General features: G+C 39.2%; 1 protein-coding gene across 2 annotated transcripts; it reads left to right on the top strand.

Moving 5' to 3' along the window:
- Nucleotides 1-14,438, top strand: gfpt1 (glutamine--fructose-6-phosphate transaminase 1). 2 transcript variants are annotated; one of them, XM_029124770.2, is made up of 19 exons: nt 1-95; nt 2,609-2,716; nt 3,695-3,802; nt 3,996-4,121; nt 4,776-4,834; nt 4,949-5,083; nt 5,194-5,255; nt 5,392-5,471; nt 5,574-5,688; nt 6,213-6,376; nt 6,821-6,916; nt 7,069-7,166; nt 7,663-7,783; nt 8,026-8,183; nt 8,845-8,959; nt 10,558-10,685; nt 10,971-11,138; nt 11,619-11,780; nt 12,448-14,438. In XM_029124770.2, the coding sequence occupies exons 1-19, from the start codon at nt 89-91 to the stop codon at nt 12,490-12,492; spliced, it is 2,055 nt and encodes a 684-aa protein (XP_028980603.1). In that variant the 5' UTR covers nt 1-88; the 3' UTR covers nt 12,493-14,438. The 2 variants fall into 2 exon arrangements, with proteins under 2 accessions (XP_028980603.1, XP_034152344.1); XM_034296453.1 differs by having other exon boundaries at nt 11,619-11,830.
- Nucleotides 14,439-24,450: the final 10,012 nt, after the last annotated feature.

Genomic DNA, 24,450 nt, shown 5'->3' with positions numbered 1-24,450 from the left:
ATGGATTTCCAGGGGGGCGGGATATATGATGACAGTCATCGGATGAGGAACTGAGGTCCCTGCGCTGTACTTGGCAACAGGCGTAGATATGTGCGGTGAGTATTACATTTAATAACTTATTTTACATATGAAACATTATTTCACACAGACACACGAAAGGAAACTGTACGTAGTTCTCAGGTTAATAAAACTAATTTTAGGTTTTAGAGTGTCGCAATTGCAGCCTGATACAATCATCCACGGCACGAGAACGCTTGGCAGACGCAGTGTAACAAACAATATTGTTAGCAAACGCAAATCACGTTTTAAAGCTAGCTAGTAAGCAAATGTTTTCACGTAGACTGTCATATGATGAGAGTGGATAAGCATTGTGTACCACCCATTTTCAAGTCCATAGCTACAGTACCTAAATAGCTGTATCGTACGATAACCAATAATGCTAGCTAGTCAGAGTGGCAGTCGGGACGGCACCAAGTCATCTGGATGATGATACGGTTTCGTATGGTGTTTTAGTTTTATTTTAATCAAAAGGCAATACGTGACTAGTAGGATGTATTAGCGAACACTGTTTCTATGCTAGTATAGTGCCTAGTCCGGCCCGGTTTAAGTTAAGCCCGTCCTGGACTAAAAAAACATTGTCAGTAAATGTAGAGATTCACTATTAAGACTGTTTGTTTTACTCCTGCATGACTATACCTTGTATCTGCGAAACCGGTTCAGTAAGATCTGGCCATTTTGTAAACTGATCTAAGTTCATATTTTAAGTCAAGTAATGTGTGTTGGCCAGTGAAATCGGAGAGGTCGGGGTTCTATACCGGAAACGTTTTTTATTCCAGATGAAATTAATGTATTAATTGGGGGGGGGGGGGGGGCTTAAAGAATGACGAATACAAAACGTCCATGTCACTATTTTCCTGGCCCATGCTTACTGATGTTATTATAGTGCTGCCTTTTTCGATCGAGCACCTTGAGATACAGTTTTTAGGAAGACTGAATGGAAATTAATGTTGACAGTGTTTCCCTTTTAATAATTTAATTAGCTGAAGTAGAGGTGGCCAGCTCCAAGAATGTTTGTCAGGGGGTTGAGATGTACTCTCGAGCAAGCTAGTGCGTGAACGAGACTGGCCTACACAGTAGTACATTGATGCCCGTCCAAGCTAGTTTTAGCGGACAAATAACTCACGTATCACGCACCAGAGACAAGGACCAAAATAGCCCACAAGGTGTTATTTCTGTGGGGAAATGTGTACTCTGTGAATCATGAGCAATTATTTATAATATTTCTAGACGAAATCCTGTTCCACAGTGATGATTTTGAATACCAATAGTTAAAAATAACCTTGTTATTATACTTGAATTAAAAAGATACATTCATAGAAAATCACTCCGTAAAATACAACTTTCTTAGTCTCAGCACTGTGAATGCCTTTAGGCTTAGTTAAGAGTCAATCAGAAATAGACCTGATAAGAAGAAGCCCTGCTTTCTCTCAATGTCAGTCCTGTCTGATTAAGGACAAAAATGCCAGAATTGGATGCTCCTTATACTGCACTGCTACAGCGTAGCTAATTCCCCAGGAATAGTGGTAAGAAAAACATGGAGTAAGATTTTATAGGAGAGATCCTTATTTCTGTTACTCAGTGGTTGTTAACCCTCATTCTGAACAAAGCAGAGCCTTGTTTTTCCTTGGCCATTCACTTCCTGCTTCTTTCCCAGTGGCATGGTGCTCTGCTGCTTTCAATGGGAGCTGTGTTGCACTGCTCCCATTTCAGTGTGTCTGTACATAGTCTCTCTGTTGTATCACTGCCCATTTTAGCCTGTATCCTTATATCATTTGTTAATTTATTGATATGGATTTTTGTATTAGGCTTAAGAAATCTGCACTCACTTGGTTAGTTTATTTATTTGTTGAAACCTGATTTATTATTTTTTTCTTTCAATTGAATTGATAAGGAATCATTTTGAGAAAAAGGTATATATTTATTTAATTACTTTAAACAGATTAGCCCTTGTTCTGAATGGTTGCTGTTGGTTGTCATAAGTCAAGCTAGGCCCAGGTAGCCTAATTGTTAACAAATAAGCTGAAGAAAGACAACTTATCTTTGGCCAGACGTGACTTTATAAATGTCATTTTGTTTTCCTGATTAAGCTGGAATTCTTCTGAGATTACTTTAGATCTGCACAGGAAAATAGCATTGAGCTGGTCCTTTCGCTCTGTCTCTCTTCTCAGCAGATAGCGCAACCCCCAAAACATGACATGGTACCAGAGCTGGTAATGTTTCTCAAGGTTTCCTCTGCAGAACTCCTTTTGAGTAGTTTTTAAGGTTTCTGTGAATTATAATGTCAGTAATTGAATGCAGTGCAGATTGCATTAGCTACCTAGTTAAGGGAAACTTCAATGTCTCTTATACTATAGGCTTCGCCTATAAGGACAGATAACATATTATGCTTTATTAAGCCTTGAGTGAGACCACACAGACCAACAAATGCATTGTCACAGACTATTAGCCTTGGTTCGCCTACGAGATTAAATGAAATTCCTTTTCTGTTCTCGATAACATTGAGCTCCTAGTACAAATCAGGTCTCTCCCTATTTCTTTGTTCTGTTAGGAATCTTTGCCTATCTGAACTACCATGTGCCACGGACTCGCAGAGAGATCCTAGAGATCCTCCTCAAAGGCCTGCGCCGTCTGGAGTACCGTGGCTATGACTCTGCTGGTGAGTGTAATATCACATAAATAGTGCCTAATAAAAATTGTTAACCCCCTTGGACTTTTTTACATTTTAAAGTTTCATTTACACACCAAGATTACTAGTCACCACATTTGTTCAGTTTTAATGATGAACATAATTTCAGGATCAATTGAGTTGCTTTTATAGATTTCATCTGTTGGGAGTGAATTGCAAAAGCTCAGCCATGAGAACTGAGGAAAAACTAAGGGACATTGTATTGGAAAGACACAAGATCAGGGTATAAGTATTCAGCCTGACAATGACCCAAAACGCACATACAAAGCAAGAGTGGAGTGGCTCAGGAATAAAAAGTTAATGTCCTTGAGTTGTGCAGTCAGAGCCCTGACCTTCATACAATTAAAAACATTTGTCATGACTTGAACATTGCTGTACTTCTGCGCTCTGCAAGGAACTCTACAGAGCTTGAATAGTTTTGAGAAGAAGAATATGGAGAATTATAAACTGGGTGCACTGAATGCTAATTGGCTGTTAGCTGTGGTGTATGAGACCACATGTTTGACATAAAATCACTTTTTACTGCTTCAGTTGAATCTGTAACTGATGAATAATAGCAATAAGGCATCTTGAGGGACTGTGGCATATTGCCAGTATACATCTGCTAAGTGCTATGTCCATGCACTCTACAATGTGTTACTAATGCTTAAATATAGCATTAGTTGGTAGGGACGCATTTCCAAAATACAGTTGTAATTTCTGCTAACAGAGGCTTATACCAAGTATTAAGATAATTTGTGTATATATAGTCCCCTTAAAAGTGGACAGTATTGTTTGTAGGTAAATCGGGTTGAAAATACCTATTAAAATGCCTGAGGCACTGACAGAAAATGTCTATTTGGTGTATGATATCAACATAGTTGTGCAATCTCTGATCTGGAACTGTTGCATGTGTAAAGCTACTGTCCCTTATGTACTTTGTGGAAATAACTCCTATCTTTCCGCCAGGGGTTGGAATTGATGGAGGGAATGGCAAGGAATGGGAGGCCAATGCCCGGTGTATTCAACTGATCAAGCAGAGTGGAAAAGTGAAGGCTCTTGATGATGAGATCACCAGTAAGATTACATGTTATGTTTATTGAAGGGCTTAGGTATGCCTGCTCTCAGCATTGTAAAGATGATTAAATATGTGGATCGATCTTTCTTCTGAGAATGCATGCAAAGCAAACAGATCAAATGGACAGTTAAATAAAAAACTTTTTTGTTTTATTATGCTTGCTTTTGAACAGTGTTTGTGTTTGCTCCACAGGGCAACAGGACATGGACATGGATGTGGAGTTTGATGTTCACCTTGGCATCGCCCACACTCGCTGGGCAACTCATGGAGCCCCCAGCCCTGTCAACAGCCACCCACATAGGTCTGACAAGAGCAACGGTCAGTCAGTACTACAATCATTCCTCAAACCTTTAGTATTAGCGCTATAGTCTACATATTGTGCTAGATGTCATATTCCTAAAGACGGATGTAGGAACAATTTAAAGTTTATATTTTCATCTGCCGGACAACTACTCTTGATACCGGCGAAAAGCCTTTATTTGCCAGCTAACTTAAACCCTGGCCTGAACCCACACACTTAAAGAATGAAGAACAAATCTTCTCAGGCTTACAACTGCAATTGAATTCGCGGGCACCCGGTCAGTAATACCTGGCAACGCAACCCTCCCAGAAGTCCTGAAAGTTGCTGAGCCAATTTCTTCAGGGCACTGTCAGTATGGCCCGAAAGGCTTGCAATGTTGTAGCTTCACTGCGATGCAGGGCCATAGATGGTATGCCACTCCCTATAGGAGCTACATTTCAGCTAGTTCCTTACAGAATGATAGAAACTGGAAATCTAAATGATTATTTTGGATTATAATGTTTAAAACTTCAGGAGTTTTTTAAACAACACTAAAAGTTTTGCTTTTCTAAATTTTTTGTTTGACTTTTCTACATTGTTTACTTTGTTTTTATTGTCTGTACTGACTATAGACAATAAAAAGAGGGATGTTTTTTCATTATAAAAGTTTGTATTTATCTTTTTTCTTGTAGAGTTTATTGTCATTCATAATGGGATCATCACAAATTACAAAGACCTGCGGAAATTCCTGGTGAGTGGAGAAACAGTTTACGTTTTTTGTACAAGGGAGTCTGTTTCTTTCATTAATCAAGGCGACCAGTGAGAGTTATTGGTCTTTCATGACTGACTGTCTCCTATTCTACAGGAGAGCAAGGGTTATGAGTTTGAGTCTGAGACAGACACAGAGACCATTGCTAAGCTGGTGAAGTACATGTATGACAACCGTGAGAGTGAAGACCTCAACTTTGCTACTCTGGTGGAGAGAGTGACACAGCAACTGGTAAGAGCCTTTTAATCTTTCAGCTTCTTCTAAAAACATCCCAAGACAGCCTTACAGCGTGTCTCATGATTAACCCTGTTTTATTTCTGCTGTTTTATCTTATCTCTTAGGAGGGTGCTTTTGCGCTTGTCTTCAAGAGTGTCCATTACCCTGGAGAGGCTGTAGGAACCAGGTACAGTGCAGTTGCATTTCTACTCACTTGAATTGTAAAAATATACTATCCTTTAATGTAGAATTTTTTTGGTCTATCTAACTTCATGGTAACTTTTGGTATATCAAAGTCATTGTTTATGTCTGTATGTAAATAGGAGGGGAGGTCCTCTCCTTATCGGGGTGAAAAGTGACCACAAGCTGTCGACAGATCACATTCCTATCTTGTACCGATCATGTAAGTTTTTCCGGTAACTGCGTTCAGTGTCGGTGGGTCACAGTGGAAGGTGAGCAGCTCTGGGCTGTTGTGTGTCTAATACACTGTACTGCATCTTCCCAGCCGGTAAGGACAAGAAGAGCTGCCCCACCCTGCCCCGGCTGGAGCAGGACACCTGCCATACACTCTTCGCTGAGGACAAGAAGTCTGTGGAGTACTACTTTGCTTCTGATGCCAGGTGGGACACCTTTTGGCCTCGCTAATATGACCCACGTGACTCACAGGGCAGGGAGATCTGTGGCTCAATGATCTAGAGAGTAGCCTATTGTAACTTCAATATTGGCTTAGAGAATGTGAGCAGTTTTTGATCTGTTTTTCTTTACTGACTATTTGTATGTAAAATGCCACAAGCTTCATCAACTTCGTCTATTGGCTGAACTGTCGTCTCTGAGACTATCCACGGGGTTCCCACCTCAGCAAATTGTATTTATCAAAGGGTTGTTATTGGAGGAAATACATGAGCAGGGTGTAGAATTTGAAAAGTATTAAAGCTAACGGTCCATTATTCAAACTCTGTCCAGCACCCACATGTTCTTAGATTCTGAAAAGCTCTTTACTCTGTAAGTCACATCCTACTCGTGCATTGCTATGACGACTTTGGGATTCACTTTACTCTCTTAGAATCATAGTCTAGAAATGTATTCACTTGTATTTGGACAACAACGGCCTTGGATTTGACTGTTGCCCGGTCATCCTTGACAGTGCGGTGATTGAGCACACCAATCGGGTCATCTTCCTGGAGGATGATGATGTGGCAGCAGTGACGGACGGACGGCTCTCCATCCACCGCATCAAGCGTACTGCTGGAGACCACCCCGCTCGCGCCATCCAGACCCTGCAGATGGAGCTGCAGCAAATCATGAAGGGTAAGGGAGATGGAGGGGGAAGTCTGCGGACACAACACCGTCCATCAATCAACTGCTGTACAGTAAATTACCGTAATAAGTACTGCCCTGTACTCTGCAGCGAAAATGCGCGTTATTGAACGAGATATGGTTTCGCCGTTCTTCAATCAGTTCAGTGACAAAGAAGATTTGCAGTTGGGAGGAGCACATCAAATAGATTTTGGCTAGCCTATAAACTAACGTTCAAATGGTCAAGGGTGGTTTTTGTAATGGTGTACTCGACTGTGGGCGAAGGAGACGTGAGGCATACGTCCTAAAGAATCAGATTTCAGGTCTCCAGCAGAGGGTGCTGATAAACTGCCTGCCAGTTTCAGTAGGCATTCCTACTGTCAGAGCAGGCTGCAAAACACTCAAGTTTTGTTATTGGTCAGGACTCTGATCTAATGTTTCTGAAAAATATTTCAGGTAACTACAGCTCCTTCATGCAAAAAGAGATCTTTGAACAGCCGGAGTCTGTGGTCAACACCATGAGAGGAAGGGTCAACTTTGATGACAACACGGGTGAGATGTCTGTCCCGTGTCACATGAAAATGTATCACCCTCAGGACACACATTTCCCCACTGCATTATCTGTCTTACTCATCAAGTATCCCCATATGAATAAAGGACCATTTCATTTCTGCCTTTTGAACTATTTCTCTGTGCATCCTCAGTGACCCTTGGCGGACTAAAAGATCACATCAAAGAGATCCAGAGGTGTCGACGACTCATTCTTATCGCCTGTGGCACTAGCTATCATGCTGGGGTGGCAGTGAGTACCAGATGACCTTTTGTTTACCACAGAGATGTTGGCGTTTCAGGCACTAGTTTACTGTGAGTTAGGAAAAACAACTATTAAAAACAAGCAAAAATAAGTTGTTGATCTAAATTGAACATGGGAATGTTCCTCAGTGCTTGATGTATCGCTTGTTTCAGTGCCGGGTGTATCGCTTGTTTCAGTGCCGGGTGTATCGCTTGTTTCAGTGCCGGGTGTATCGCTTGTTTCAGTGCCGGGTGTATCGCTTGTTTCAGTGCCGGGTGTATCGCTTGTTTCAGTGCCGGGTGTATCGCTTGTTTCAGTGCCGGGTGTATCGCTTGTTTCAGTGCCGGGTGTATCGCTTGTTTCAGTGCCGGGTGTATCGTTTGTTTCAGTGCCGGGTGTATCGTTTGTTTCAGTGCCGGGTGTATCGTTTGTTTCAGTGCCGGGTGTATCGCTTGTTTCAGTGCCAGGTGTATCGCTTGTTTCAGTGCTGAACCTTCCTCCCCAGACTCGCCAGGTGCTGGAGGAGCTGACTGAGCTGCCTGTTATGGTTGAACTAGCCAGTGACTTCCTGGACAGAAACACACCAGTATTCCGTGATGACGTCTGCTTCTTCATCAGTCAATCAGGTGGGAGCATTGCTGGAAATAGGAAGTGTCTCTCTCTCCCCCCAAAGAATGTTCTGTGCCATTTTCCTGCACAACAGATCTTCGGCAATGTGTCATACAAGTATGACAATGGACCCCAAGCATTTTCTCTTTTTTAAAATTAATGCTGACCAGGTCTTATGAAATATCCATTGTCTCTAAATCAGATATTGTATTCTGGATGGAATATACTTGGTTTATTGTATTGCTGCCATTGTATGCAGGTGAGACAGCTGACAGCCTGATGGCACTGCGTTACTGTAAGGAGAGAGGAGCCCTGACAGTGGGTGTCACCAACACCGTAGGCAGCTCCATCTCCAGAGAGACTGACTGTGGAGTGCACATCAACGCTGGGCCGGAGATAGGAGTGGCCAGCACCAAGGTGAGGGGACGAAGTCACTGCTGCTCATAGCCTAGCACTTCTACAGGATTACATCTTTCATACACAGACTATTATATTCCACCTACGGCACTGTTCTGTGGCCTGGATGGGGGGGGTTGGGTGATGTCTGGATTTACAGATTGGCCCAAAGACCTATCCAAACATTGTGGATGTCAATAGGCCCCTTACATGGATAACAAAAAGACTATGTGCTGCGTGCACAGAGGGGACACACATTAGTGAACTTAAAACAGTATGCATGTATTTCAGTCAATGAACGATATTACAAATAGCCTGTTAAACCTTGACTTCCTCAAGGTAACATTTATTGCAAATGTATTTACCAAAGGGTATGATTAGGGTTTTTTCAGCAGTGAGTGTTTTAAGATGTTTAACCTCTCAATAAGTCTGTCTTGTAATACTTTGCAATTGTCGGTCAAAATGCTACATAAAATGGATGATTGCAAAAAAAACCTGCATGTTACGCCGGTTTGTAAATACTGTTGATACATTTGGACCGGAATGGGACAGGGAGAATAACAGGGCATTACATGGGGGGCATTTATGTTGTAGCAGAGACTTTGGCTTTACCTTTTTGTGACTACTGGAGCAATATTAAGCATGCAGTATGTCAGACAGTGTCTGTTCTGTTGTTTTGCAGGCCTATACCAGTCAGTTTGTGGCTCTGATTATGTTTGCGCTGTTGATGTGTGACGACAGAATCTCCATGCAGCCACGACGACGTGAGATCATCCAAGGCTTGAGAGTTTTGCCAGGTAGCCCAGAACACACGCACACATGCTCATCTTCCAAGACATCGTGTTGTATTGCTCATGACCCCAAATGCCAATGTCATGTGATACTTCATTGAATAAAGTGGAGATTGAAGAAAACACATTTACAAAAATGTTGGGGATAAAGTGGTATCCCTCTCAATTCTGAAATGTCATGTCACTAATATATACAGCATTGGCCACATGAGACATTTGTCAATATATAATGATTAATTTAGTAGGCTCCTTTAGATTTCACTGTGTTGGCTTTGTGATCACCTGGATCAGGTTTAACTAAGGCTAATAGGTCAAGATTGCTATTTAGCGTACCTTTCTTAGCACATGGTGGATGATCTATACATATAATAGCAATTTGTTTCCTAATTTAATGTTTAAGACTAGCAATTCTAATTGTTTAGGAATGCAGAATAATAAAAACGGCAACACCTCCACTTTTACCTACCCTATCTGCTCTTTAAAGCCATTGAAACAATCAGTTGTTTCTTTGATAACAAAGTTGTTGATAAGGTAAAGATGCCTAGCTTTCCCAGGGATGCCCAGGGCTGTATTGCATCGGCTGGCAATAAAGATGGTCGTAAATGCTGTCGGGTGTAGCTACTGTACTTCACGTTATGATTAGAATTTATACCTGTTGCAATAAACAAATAGTACTAGTCCTATCTAAGACAAACATTAGCATTGCACTTTCTTCAGATTAGATGGTGATGGTTGCCATACAGCTCTCATTGCTTAGTTTCTAGAAGTAACTGGTGATGGGGTAATTAAGTACCATATTTGATGGTTGGCGCATGGTTGGGCTGAAGAATTTGGGTATAAGTAAATCAGACAGTAAATCAGAATGTTTTGGGCCAAATATTGCAATTATGTTTAAGAATTGCAATCTATTTTGAGTAACTTGAGTTTAAACAGCGTTGATAACCTCACATCTAAAATGAGATGATAGAAGTCATAACCTACATAATGTGCGAACTGAATAAACCAGGAGTGCTTTTGTAACCTGTAACACATGACTGATTTCAAGGTGAAGCCTGTCTAAAGCATTGTGGGACGCATTCAATGCGCCTGTGTTCACTACGTTTAGTCAGGGGAAGTTAGGCAAGCTTTCTCAACCCTGGACAGATATTGTCTAGCTGTAAAAATACCTTTTTATCATTTGCTGTGTTGTTTAGAGATTCAGCTCATTACATTTCAGAACCCCTTAAGTCCCAGTCCCAGCCCCCCCCCCCCCCCCCCCCCCCAATTATATTATTAAGGCAGTTGATGTGTAAAGGCCTTTTCAGACTCCAGTTAACACCAGGTACCAGGAAGCCGCCTGTAAATTGGTCCTGCTGTTGTGGAGTACATAAAATATCATCAACAGTGACAAATACACACAAATACAATTGATTTTTAATACAGACCATGGCTAGGCTGTGTAGACATCTTCATGTCGTCTGGAGAGAATTCCTCCCACACCTAGGGTTAACTGAAATGTAATTGAATGCACGAACATGTACTACTTTACTTTTTTTTTACTGTATTTCTACCTGCATTCATGCTGCTGCTTCTCCCTCCTCCTTCATTCACTTTCTTTGTTTTAGACTTGATCAAGGAGGTGCTGAGTCTTGATGATGAGATCCAGAGCCTGGCCGCAGAACTGTACCAGCAGAAGAGTGTTCTCATCATGGGCCGAGGCTACCACTACGCCACTTGTCTAGAAGGAGCATTGGTCAGCACAGCCACCTCTGTCTCCCCTCCTAAAGCAATGTTGTCTCTTTAGACCTGAATGCCACTGGAATCTCCATTCTCAGCTATTATATGAAGTTATGATCAGTGTGATACAATGCTTCAGGATATTCAAGGCCACTTCCTTGTAGAATTTAAGATGAATAAACTAATCTTTTGTCTTCTCACATCAAGGGGATGTTTTTATATGTGGTTTTGTGTCCCTGAATGTGTAGAGGCGGTTATGGTTTCTTGTCTGATGGAGGTTTTTGGTGTTTGTCTTGTGCAGAAAATCAAGGAGATCACGTACATGCACTCAGAGGGCATCTTAGCTGGGGAACTGAAGCACGGGCCCCTAGCTCTGGTTGACAAACTCATGCCTGTCATCATGATCATCATGAGAGACCACACCTACACCAAATGTCAGAACGCATTGCAACAAGTTGTGGCCCGCTCGGTAAGAAGTGCCAATGGGCACACACACAACATCTCGACACACACTATTTTGCTGTCCACCCCGCAGCTGGTCAAAGGTTGGCAACTACAATAAACCATAGCCAGTTATGTTATGCTATTTAGTTGTTAATCTCACTTTCAATAAAACATTTACATTTCTACCTGCTGTTTTAGTGACCATGTACCTTCCAGTGTGAAATAAATACACATTACTCAAAAAACATGGATATTAGGAACTTCTTGCACATTTGAAACATTTTAATTGTTTTATACCACTCTACAGTAATATATACTATACCTTAAAGGGAGGAGTAATTTGCTACATGACACATCCACTCTCACAAATCCATCTGTGGGATGTCCGAACAGGCCTTCTTCAAGGAAGGACCAAAGTATCATATTGAGATCTCACATCCAGGGTTAAGGGTAAGGATATGCTGCCATGTTGTGCTGAAAACACTGTGATTTGTTTGGTTTACAGGGCAGGCCCATTGTGATCTGTGACAGGGATGACTACGAGACAGCCAAGAGCTCGAGCCGCACCATCAGAGTGCCCCACGGTGTGGACTGTCTGCAGGGCATCCTGAGCGTCATACCTTTGCAGCTGCTCTCCTTCCACCTGGCTGTACTCAGGGGCTTTGATGTGAGTACCGCCTGTTTTCCTTCCACCTGGCTGTACTCAGGGGCTTTGATGTGAGTACAGCCTGCTCTCCTTCCACCTGGCTGTACTCAGGGGCTTTGGTGTGAGTACCGCCTGCTCTCCTTCCACCTGGCTGTACTCAGGGGCTTTGATGTGAGTACTGCCCTTGCGCCAGGTTGGTGTCTTAAATGGCACAGGCACTTTTACACAGCAGACGGCAAATGGAGCTCTACTACTATTCAGGATAAAGTAATTCGGCTTAACCTTTTCCTGAAGGCTAATGCACAGATTGTTTGTTTTACGAAACACGCCTGGTTCTCCTAATGTAACATCGTCTCGTGCTTTCCCTTTGTTCAGACCGTGCATGTGTTTGTGGCTGCTAGTGTAAAGATCATTTGAATATATAGAGCATCCAAAAAGTCATTGAAACCAATACTTTCAGCCACTTTGTGTGGTATGTGCATGCTCTCATTCAAGAAATATTTATTCAGGGGGAAATATTCTCAGAGCTGTCATTGACAGTTATTTTATTAACTCCACATCATTTGTGTCTCAAGGCTGTGGAATTCAGGAAGATGGTATAGCTTTCCTTTTATTGTAGGCCTTCATATAGAGGTGTACATTAGAGTTGTTGCAACAAATTGAGATGTTTATTTTTTTCCCAATATAGGTGGATTGCCCAAGGAACCTGGCCAAGTCTGTGACGGTAGAGTAAAATGCCATATGAAGCCCCAAAAACGATTTCAACTGACAGACACACACACACACACTCACGCAGTCGCATGCACGCAGACACACACAGCAGAGAGTAGCGGTTACAGAGATACTGTGCCAAGAAAGGCAAAGAGAAAAGACACATTATGTCTTGTGCCAAGCCTTTTCTTATTATTGTTTCTTGTGTACTATAAACATCTACTGTATCTCACAGTCTGGTTACACATTTGAAGGCATTGTTAAATTGCATTCTTGTTTTGACAGTGGTGGCAGAGTAAGAGTTGGTAGTTATGTCGGCATTTGGATTTTTGAGTTTCTGGACTGAATGCAATAGTCAAATGCAAAACTGGAGAAAAGTCTGAGAGTTAGCTGGAGCTATTTTGAATGAGGGTCAACAGTGCTTATAGCTTTAGTACACACAATTATTGCATCTGATTTTATATTTAATTCTGCTATTAATCGACTGAAGAGTCAATAGAGGACATGAAAACTTTACTGAAGTTCTGGCTCTTCTGGTTTTTCATTGAAGGAATGATCTGGTGATTCGATCATCTTTCTTAGGCAGCTAGAAACATTTATCTAATGTCATTTGAGAATCGTTTATTACTATTGATGCATCATTCCAAGCCATAGTCCTCTGAGTACATCTGAAGTGCTTGGAATAGACACATTCTAACAGTACACATTCCTTGTGTACACCATGTTCTTTACCTATCCAATGTTGTAAGGAATTTGCTAGTTACAGCAACTTGTTTACAATATGTTGATACAGTCCTTGTTTGGCAGACTTCATATAGAAAAGTTTAGAACACGTTTGTCTACATTAAGTTGGTTGATTGACTGCATTGGCTTAAATCATGTTTGGTAATATTGTGACAATTTAACAAAGTAATTTCCTAAGGATGGACCATGAAGATCAGTTGAATTAGGATTGCCTTTATGTTTAGGCAAAATGTTGCTGTCATGGGCTTTTGTAATGTACGATTATTCAACAATTTTGCCTCGTTGCTGAGGTTCCTTTGGGTCTTTACAATAGATAGTTTCAATATAAACCATAAGAACCATGTGAATTGAAGTGCTTTATCAGCACAAACATCTTACCTACCCATTGCCATGGGACCATTACTTTCCTTTTGTATTCATTAGTGTTTTTTTCTTTAAAATGTTGTATAGCCTTAACAGTGGATATCAAGTTTACTGACTCAAATTCAGACCTTTTATATCATCTTGTAACCAAAAGTATGTAAGTGAAATAAATTGATATTCTCAAACAAACGCCAAAATAAATCAGTTAATGCCTTAGTTTTATAAATGTGCATTTATCTAAGATCTGACATGATTTGTTGTGATTTTATCCTGCTTTACGTAAACACGTGTGTACACTTGATATCCATTGTATTTTGTGATGTTATCCTTTGACCCAAATGTGATTGATCGTGTATGTGAGATGTTGCTGGAATCCAAAAAGGTCACTGTATTTTGCTATGGGTACTTAGTCCAAACATCGAATCACCCTTCTGTGTTAGTTAAGCATTGAGTAACCAAAGGTGCGGTTATAAAGATGTTGGCTTTTTGCTTAAGTGGTATTCCCAGAGCTTTTTAGACTATGTATCTGCTATTTTTAATGTAATGGAAAATCATCTGGGCACTCCCAAAAATGTATTTAGCCAGTAAATGTCTAGCTGTAAAAGGGTCACTGAAACTTTTCTATATGAAACTTGTAGTTAATAAATTAGTTTGCTTATTAGTATTTTCATTATTGATTCCATTAAGATCTTTCTTGGTGTTGCAGTCCAACCTTAAACATGTTTCTACCTGAAAAGTCATCCTGCATCTTTTCTTTCTTCAGTAACCACATTTGGGTAATGTTGAATAACAAAAAAGTCAAGTGTGATGGAAACAGGATGTGTTGAAAATATCAATTACAATACAATTTTTTCCATTTGACATGGTGAGCTCTTTTGTGTCAGTAAAATGTATTATATTATAGTAATAGTAGTGGAAATGCCTTTAGGTGCAAGTATTGAATAGACACATCATTCACAACATTAATATGTTCTGGGAAAGCATGCAATTTATTAGTCTATAGATCAAATACATTGTGGTGAAAGTGCATGGGATGACTGCCTGAGGCTCTTCCCCAATCATGGTTCTGGGTCTTATTTTGGTATCATAATTGGTGCAGGTTGCGTTTGATAAAGAATTCTCTTACACAAACTGATCACAGTTTACGGTAGTGTACCCACATTATTTGCAAGTTGTTACCTTGAATGCAGGTGCCATACCACAGTGGCCAACTTTGCTATTTTATGCAACAATTTGTGACAAAGCTATGGGTTGAATAAAAAATCTGATGGAAACGTACATGAAATAGTAGCTTCAATGTACACTACACCATAGCACGCTGCATTTTATCTGCAAAATGTTTTCTGGTAACACCTCTGGTTGGAACATTTTACATTTTTTTATTCTCATTTTCTAACTAGACTTATAGTAAAATATTTGCCTAAAACTTTTCATATCAAATTTGTTCACATCTTTTTGTGGGTTGTAGTAATATAGTGAGGAAATAATGAGACATGACAAGGTTAGATGCTTGATTCATTTGTTTGGCGTGCTGGGTAATCAAGAAGATATTCCCCCTTCATTAAAGTAAATGAAAGGGATTATTTGGGTCTGGAGTTTCAATACCTTGGTAAACAATAAGACCGGATTTGGGCTAGCCCTGCCCAATATAAATCTAACTTTGAACATTACCATCAAATTGTTTGCCATAAAGTTGTCAACGATAAAGACTTAGACAATGTCATTTACAGGATTGCAGGATCCATATGTAACTAATATTCACACTAAATTAGATGCACTTTTACACTACAACACTATCCGCTTTGTCACCATTGTCCCCTAAAACAATCAACTTTGTGATCTATAAACTCTGGTATAGGGACTCATAACGCTAGATTTGGCTACCAAATACAATGCTGTGCTTTGGTACATACCTGATGCGGGTCCTTCCTAAAGTCAACATCTCGTTTGGATGTCATTGATTTTAATTCTCTGGTACTGATGAGATCAGTAAATTGCAAAATACTAACACTTATCCCTTACTCCTTCAAATACAAACTGAACTGCTCCTGCTAGGTATCTTATCTGTACATATGTGCTCCTTGTGGTGAACATGTATTTTGGAATTTATTCATATTTTGCTGACTGCATTGTACATATTTCTTGGACTGTTTAAGATTATATTCATGTGTGACAGATGTTGTCTTGCATTTGTCATGCCTTTTTCCAGATTGTTTTTGAAAATAAGGTTTGGTTCTCAGTCGGCTTACCTGGTTAAATAAAGGTAAAATAAAAAATAAAGGTGGCATAAACAGTTGATGTCCATTCCAGTGATTACCTTTTCACAGGGCCAGTAGGTGTTTTTCTTTAATAAATATCATAATTTTGTTTGTTCACTCAGGTTCCCATTTATCAAATATTAGCAAGCAGGCAAATGTATTTATATAGCACAATTCATACATAGAAGAAATTCAATGTGCTTTACAATGAAAATAAAAATATAAAATGCAGTAGAATAAACAGTCAGATTGTTCTCTAACCACCCTCCAGGGGGACTCTCCACCCCGGTATCTCAATCCTTGCACTTCACCACTAGGATGAACCTGTCATACCCTTTGTGAGATAATCTCTGCATCAATGACTTACCTGGATGTCTCCAGGGGGACATTTATGCCATGTCTGTACATGCATTATATATTCATCCTCGATGAATTACAGTTCCCAAAACTGTTTACTGCACCACCCGATATTTCAATCCTCACACTCCAGCACTTGGATAAAGAGAAGTGTTTTTAACCTGGTTTTTAAAATATATACGTTTGGGGCACGTCTAAAATCTTCTCATTGTTTATTCCGGTTGTATCCAGCATAACTACTAAACACAGCTTTTCCATGTTTAGTTTGGACTCTAGGCTCTACTAGCTGACCTGAGTTCATAGATCTAAGAGCCCTGCTTGGTTTATAGTCTTCAAACATATCAGAAATGTATTTTGGGCCTAAACTATTCAGTGATTTGTAGACTAAAAGCACCATTATAAAACCTAATCCAGGTCGGAAGCATGACCAGATGGACAAGGACAGGGACAACGGGGTGGAGGGGGGGGCTGGTTATCAAACTGGCAGCTGGAATCGTCAGGTATCATCTTGATCTGCAACTCAGCCAGGAGGACTTTGGACAGTGGCAGCGACGAGTCTTTAGAGCCTTGTACTCAGGAGGTGTGGGCAAAGACCTCATATCCTCCTAAGTTTGAACAGCACAGGAGACAAGAACATTTTGAGAGTGCATTCCTTAGATTTACAAGGGTTTACCATGGAGAAGGAGAACTGACCCTACTCCCCCGGCACATTAAAATAGCAGTGTAAAACCTTGGGGCTGAGACAGGGGGGTCCAGTGACACTGGGGTCCTATCCGGGGGAGGCCCCAGATAGGGCCCTTCTGGCTGGAAGTCAATCCACCTATATTGCCGAGCATCAACCAAAGGGACACCAACCAACCACAACCACCCTGAAATGAGGGCAGAGTTCACCCCAATTGCACAACGGGCGCAACGGAGAGACAACAACAAGCCAGTGACTCCGCCCCCGAATGGCATTGGAGGGAGGGCATCCCAGTGGAGATGTGAACCCACCTGGCAAGACAGCAAGGGTGGACGGTATCACCTTCCCACCGATGGGCCAGACTGCACTTAATCATAGACCATGCTGAAGAAATGAGTCTTTAGTAGACACTTGAAAATGTATGCATTTTAAACCTTAACTGGCAGATAATTCCACAGTAGTGGAGCTCTATGAGAGAAAGCCCTGCCTCCAGCTGTTTGTTAAGAAATTCTAGGTACAATTAGAAGGCCTGCATCTTGCGATCTTAGGTTACGTGGATGATTACTTCCTAATATCCGAAACGCATGCTTCCAAAGTAACTAATTTTGGGGCTTCTCCATTTTTCATCAAACTATACAACTGTGTGTCATCAGCATAACTAGTTTTCTTATTTTTGCCAGTCACAATAATCTCTGTTTTATCTTGGTTTATTTGTAGATAATTTTGGTTCATCCAAGTATTTATGTGCAATATACAGTGACACAGTGAGTCTGTTGAGCTGTTGTATTAGGTTTTAGTTTAAATAAACACCTTAACATCCTGCCAAGTTTAAATATTTCGCTAAGCATTGTGTTTAACTGACTAACGTTTCTTATTAAGTTTACCTCCACCACAACTAGCATCTATGAACTGTATGGCTTTTGCCACTGGCCGTTTTAACAGCTTCTTTGCCAGTAATAGGCTTAATATCTACTAACTTACTACTTGGAATAGTCATAAGAATTGAGCAGTTGCTAGCCAAAGTCATTTCATTTTATGAAACAACAATGGTTGTTTTTCTTTCATTTGTGAATGACATTCATACAATAACTATCAATGTAGGTGATGATTACTGACTTTTTCGTCAAGTGAAAACACAAGAGAATCGTGGTTACCCCTAGTTACTGCCCAAGGGGTTTTGTTTAGTGGTGGGTTGTTCTTGAACGATTTGTTCTTTTTGAACAAACAAATTAAAAACAAATCCTATGAATAGAAGATGTAAAACATAACAGTTGCCAATGCTTCCTTATAACTATGCCAACAGGAAAAAACGTTTTATATGTACCAATTTGATTCACTTTGAGCTCTAAGCTCAACTCTTAAAATCATAATTAATTATCATATCATACTTCCCCCCTGCTTTCTTGTCATCAAGTCAATGGAAAAGTGACACCATGAGAGAAATCAGAATCAAGGGGAATGCAACCAAGAACGACACCATCCTGGATTCACACTGGCCATCATTTCAGGACGGACATGAAAAATAAAAATTGATATCAAGGACGGATCTAGAATCCATTCGAGAAGGTGCTGCGCACTGTATATTCATAAAAAAAAAATCTAAATGAACATGTTGAAAACACAATCAAAGACAGAATGTGCAACATCGTCAGTTGTGTGAAGGAACTATAAACCATATAACACTGATACATTTCTTGTGAAGTTAAACAGCTCTCATTTTTGAATACACTTAGGAATCTTTTCTCAGGTCAATGAAATTGTATTTATTAACTCATGTAGTTTGGTGACAAGTACCTAACAAATTTTTTGAAATGAGACAAGTATTCTTTAACACACAAATGGCAACTCAGTGACGAGATAAACACAAAAAACTTCAAATATTCTTAGTTAACCAAAGCCAATACAGCATTTTAAATAAAATATAACAATTTATTGTAGGGGATAAACTTGCTTTTGGCTGTTTTCACCCTTTTTGCCGTAATTTCACATGAGAATATCCCAATCTTTTGCCTAAAACAAAATTATAACATATATTATAATCAAATTCAGTGCACATGGAAAGCCCTGTGTTTTACTTAACTTCAAAACATTATTACCCTCTGTGTAATGGTTCCCTCTCACCAGACATACTGCGACAAGGCATAGAGAGAGAACACACACACATTCCAACTTTTGTAAAAACCTACAGGCCCTACTGACATCAAACATGACAAGACAAAAAAAGGCTATTTCTTGAATGCCTACTAAAACTTATTATTCACCATCAAACTGCTTTTCAAATTAATATTCAATTGGATAAGCCTGGTTATTATCAAGGGAAGTGATCAGGTTGACATGATAAATTCCAGCTCTATTCAGTGTTTAGGTATGATACATTTTTGGAAATACATTTAGAACTCTTAATCAATGATTATACAAGCTCATGTCAGTTCCAGGTATCGCAAGGAAATTTTCCATCTTTGATTCCTGGATCCCATACATGGGAGATCTTTGCTTGCCGCTGCTCATTATGTGGGCAGAATGTCTTGTGTTCCAACCATCTGAACATCCTGTCTTTGTCTTTTGGTTCTTCTTCTTGCGACGCTCATTCTGACAATGGCCAGGGATTCCACAATAGCGACACGCTCCTCTTTTTTAATGGGATTTGATTCTGTGATATGTGGTCACTGCTGCTGTCGAGCCAAAATGGGTCCTTGCAAATTTGTGCATCGATCATTTCATAAAAAACACTTGCTGTCAAACTTGGAATTTCATCGCTAACTGAAGTATGATGGTGATTGTACATATAGATAATACACATAAAGAATATATTACACATCCAGTCCATGATGGGAGGATTAAACATGTATTTAGTTAGTTGCAAAAGTCGCAGACTCAATAAAAGTTTGTTATTAGATGTAAAAATCGAGTCAAAAACTTAATTCAATGACAAAGGACAAGTTAATGCTGCAGAGAGCCATGTCCAACTTAGGCCTTTTGTCAATTTCATACTCCTCAGATCCTCAACCGATTAAAAAAGTTCAGAGTGGAGGGACCTAATTTTCCTTCAGCACCACTAAATTGTCTTAACTGATCAGTTCTCAGTATGAGCTGGCAAGAGCAAGGCTTATAAAGAAGTGGCAAACAAACAATTATCTGATCCCGAGGTAGAGCTTTTTGGCCCAAATTAAAAGTGGGTGATATGCAGAGTTATTGATGTAGTTGACTGGTGCACCATTACTTCACTCCAGCTAGAGGAACTCTGTCCTTCCTGATTATTGATCCAACTACAGTGGATATAAAAAGTCTACAAACCCCTGTTAAAATGCCAGGTTTTTGTGATTTATTTTACAAAGATAAAGATAAAGACAAAGATAAATCAGGTTATTGTGAGTTTTTTATTTTTCCCCCTCAAAGATTTCAGTTTGTTTTTCAATCGAATTGTTCAGATTATAGGTCACATTAAAAGTGAAAAATGTTCTGACAAGATTTATCTTTGTCTCATTCTTTTACATTACAAGGACTTGGCCTTTTAACAGGGGTGTGTAGACGTTTTATATCCACTGTATGTTTACTGGGACATACAAACAGTTGGGTATTATTTTGTACAATTTTCCTAATCTTTTCCTTTGTATTACTTTACTGCTAACACATCTCTTTGATTTTCATTGTCATTCAGATTCTCAACTTGACCAATAATCTTTCAACAGCGTTTCTTTCCAGAAAATGTGATATCAACTATAGAAGTGTTTCTCAACCCTGCTCCTGGACGCCCTCCTGCTCTGCATGTTTTAGGTCTCTCTCTGCCCTAACATACCTGATGCAGCTCATGAAGGTAGTGATGGCCATTCCAGGCTTCATTATTACTTACTTATTCTAGCAGCAGGATATTATTCTAGCACCACAAACTCAGATTTTCTTTTCAAAATAAAAGCCATCATTGAAATATATAAGGCAATACAGTTAACAAACTAGTCTGTACATTTTATGTTTAATGTCTGTTCCAATGTTGTTCTTGTCTGTTCTTTTTTACATACTAGATTGTTAACTTTATTGCCTTATAAATTACAATGATGGCTTTTTTGTGATAAAGAAAATCTGAGTACTGCCAGATTATCCTGCTGCTAAAATAACGCTAATGAAACCTTGTTTAGCCATCACTACATGAAGGACTTCACAATGAGCTGATCATTTGAATCACGTGTGACAGAGCAGAGAGAGATCTAAAACATGCATGGAGGCGTCCAGGAGCAGGGTTGAGAAACACTGAACTATAGGAAGGCCAATGGTAAGGTAATTGTGTCCTCATTAGGGCAATTACTTTCATCTGTGTAAAATTGAAGCTTCCACAGCACAGGGGTTGAATATATATGCAAGCAACATATTTGTTTTTTCTGAAAAATATTTCCCAGCATAAAAGCAATACCACCTTCCAATAATAGCTGTAGTTTTTAGGGGAAACAAAGTATATGAATGCATGTACTTTTATCAGAAGCTCAGATGTTTTAATGTTGACACCACTTTTTTGAGAATATTTTGAGTCTGTTTTAACTGTTTTCTTGCTGGTTTGGGTCACTGTCCTTGAAAAACAGAAATTAGTCGGAGGGAATTGTTCGATTGTGCAGTATAATTGTTTGTACAACGTCTGACTTTGTACAAAGTCTGACGTTGTACAAACTGTACAAAGTCAGAACCACAAAGGCCCAGTCACTCCTTGCTGATCCTAGTCACTCCCTGTTCAGAGAGTTGCTTTCATCTGATTGCAGATAAAACCTACCAAGATGCAGGACCAACAGATTTAAGATTTTTTTTGTCCCTGATGCTATTGGCCTCCTGAATAATATTAAGTAATTCTGTTTTTGTATGTGAATTTGTTATGTGGTGTTGTGGTGTTTAAGGTACTGCTGGCTGTGCAACAAATTGCCCCTCAGGGATAATAAAGATTACCTAGACCTAGATATACCATTGGTAATTTGGTAATCAGAGAGAATTCGTCAGGGTCTGAAAGGGGTTCTTTTGCAAAGCACTGTATATGACTTAACCTATTTATCTTTCAAATGTATGCATGTTGCATGTCCCAAACATTTGTTGTGCACCTATCTACACATTTCATAAAACATTGCACACATTTGATACATTTGAGCACAGGTAATTATCAGAGGCTTTTCTGTTTACGTGAACTTCAAACCATTCCAAAATTGAAAATCACAAAATGAAAAGGTCAACAATCTAAAACAAACACACTCTGTAAATTGTCTATTTTAATGTACAGGAATTCAAGTCAAGGTCAATTATGTAACAATGCAATGTGCAAAGCTCATGATATAAGTCAAGGTATGCCATTGCTTGTTTGCTGATTTATACTCCCAGCCTAAGGGTGTACTGTTTGTTATTGTTGTTTTTTTTTTACAAATTACACAACCCATATCTAAATAAGGTGAAGACTCACAACTAAAGAATGAAGTTGAATAGCATTTCAGTGACATTAAAAACTTCTTTATTAATGGGAAACACATTGAAAACAAGTTCTTATTTACAAGTGTGCCCTGACAATTTAACAGGGAGAAAAGAATTCAGAACATTTATTGATTATTTTCAAAGTATTTTCAAACATAAAACTAATGTCACTTGACAATAATTGATTTTGAGCTGCAGTGTTTTAAAATAATATTTCAAACAGAACAGTAATGGGAGATAAATGGTCAGTGTTTTAAAAACATACATTTCCGTTCCAGTGACAAAACAAGCATTGAATACTGTAGGAAACATTTTGAAATCTAAATTGCTTTTTGATATTTTTTAATTATTCAAAACTCTATTTTTTTTAGAAGACAGACAGAGAGAATTTCCCTAGCTTACGCGGGACAGTTTCAAAGAGAAAGAGCACAAATATAATGTCTTTTTTTAACCCTCTGACTAGCGTTGGTTGGCAAATGTTGGTTGTTGACCAATCGCATAGTTACAATTAAATATCAGACCTAAAGAATGTGATCACAACAGCACATCTACAGCAAATCTACAAAATTGCTGAGAAAGAAAATAAAAGTGCCTGTAGACATTTATTACAAATGATTTGGGAGGGATTGGCCAGCTTGCATCACTTCCCCACTTGAGCAAAGATAGGGCATGAAATAGAGGGATTACTCTTTTTAACCACCTTGAATTCACATGCCTTTTGGTCCCACTCTTTCTTGCATTCAGCAGGAAAACTTACAGGAGTCGAATACCTGCAATTAAAGAAATTACTTATTTTAACTGTATAAGATGGAAATGCACTAATGTATTATAAATAATTATATGTGTTATATTAATAGTATAATTAATCATTCTATTAAATAAGGAAAATAACAATTATGAAGAATTTCATGCTACAAATAATGCTCAATGTGCATAACTACAAAAATAATGATTTTCTAGAAACTGTCTGGGATTCCTGAGGACTGTGGAACCAAAACTTTGTGTAGTCTAGATAGAACTAAGTACTTACCCTGAGCAGCATGAATCACAAGTACAGTCCATGCAGTCACTGTTTCTCCATGTGGACCCAACAGCATGCCATGTCTTATCTCTATCGTCAAGACAATGGGTCCTGCCTAAACAAGAAAACCATATAACACTTACTGTAGATGTTTGTTCCCAAAAAAAACATTTTAACATTGCATTGAATCATTACCTGGTGTTACATCAGGCTTCACGTAGCAGAAAGCATGTACCAGTGGAAGCAGTGCACACAGGATTAAAACTAGAGCCAAGGACCTCTTCACAAACAAAAGGGAATAAAAAACATTAGAAGTGAATAAGCCTCAGGCTTTGATAAAGAAACTACACAGTGCAGTTAGGATATACAGGATACAGTAAATTAGCATTAACAATTTCTGGTGTCATAATTCAACCAAATTGTAGGATTCTTCAAATGCCATTAAAATCATTATGATTTTTTTAAATTTTTTATTACTTACCATGATTCACAATAATGTACTGGATGGTTCTAGGAATAAATCTCTAGGAGTTATTAGGGAAGTCAATGTTTACTAAATCTGGCTTCAAGTACCTGGCAGAAATAGAACCTGGGAATTGAGAAGTCCAATATAAATGCTTCTGAAGGCGGATCAACTCTTCAGCCAATAAGATTTTAGCTAGATTAAAAGGATTCCGTTAGATTGTATAGCTACAAAGTTCAAATCCACAGACAAAGTCTGATTCCTAAGACTTCAAGTAAAAAAAAAGTTTTTCAAGCCGTAATGTAAAGTTAATGCACAAAACGTTTGCTAGCTACCTTGAGGTTGGGGGGGGCAAAAACATAAAGTGCAGACCGAAGAGAGTTCTTAGAAAAACATATTTTTTAAAAGATCTGTTGAAACATTGCTGAAAGGCTCAGTCAAGGACAACCGCAACAACACAAGTAGGATCGGTATAACATGAAGGCTCATGAAATAAATAAATAAAATACTAAATTTATTTTTGCAGACATCACTCAGCATTCTAAATACGTTCAAATCTCAGTGCCCTAAAAAAACAAGATACAAACTAAGATACACATTTCAAAGAGATGAAATGGCTCTTTAACGGCCATCTGTTAAATTGAGTGATTTTAAAA

Source organism: Esox lucius, chromosome 13, assembly GCF_011004845.1.
Source record: "Esox lucius isolate fEsoLuc1 chromosome 13, fEsoLuc1.pri, whole genome shotgun sequence".
Classification (NCBI taxonomy): domain Eukaryota; kingdom Metazoa; phylum Chordata; class Actinopteri; order Esociformes; family Esocidae; genus Esox; species Esox lucius.
This window is presented reverse-complemented; position numbering and strand designations above follow the sequence as displayed.

What these genes read in the sequence shown, in the direction of transcription:
- gfpt1 (XM_034296453.1), top strand. An exon ending in CCGTGGCTATGACTCTGCTG is followed by an intron (nt 2,717 to 3,694) that starts GTGAGTGTAATA and finishes TCTTTCCGCCAG; the next exon opens with GGGTTGGAATTGATGGAGGG. An exon ending in GCTATCATGCTGGGGTGGCA is followed by an intron (nt 7,167 to 7,662) that starts GTGAGTACCAGA and finishes CTTCCTCCCCAG; the next exon opens with ACTCGCCAGGTGCTGGAGGA.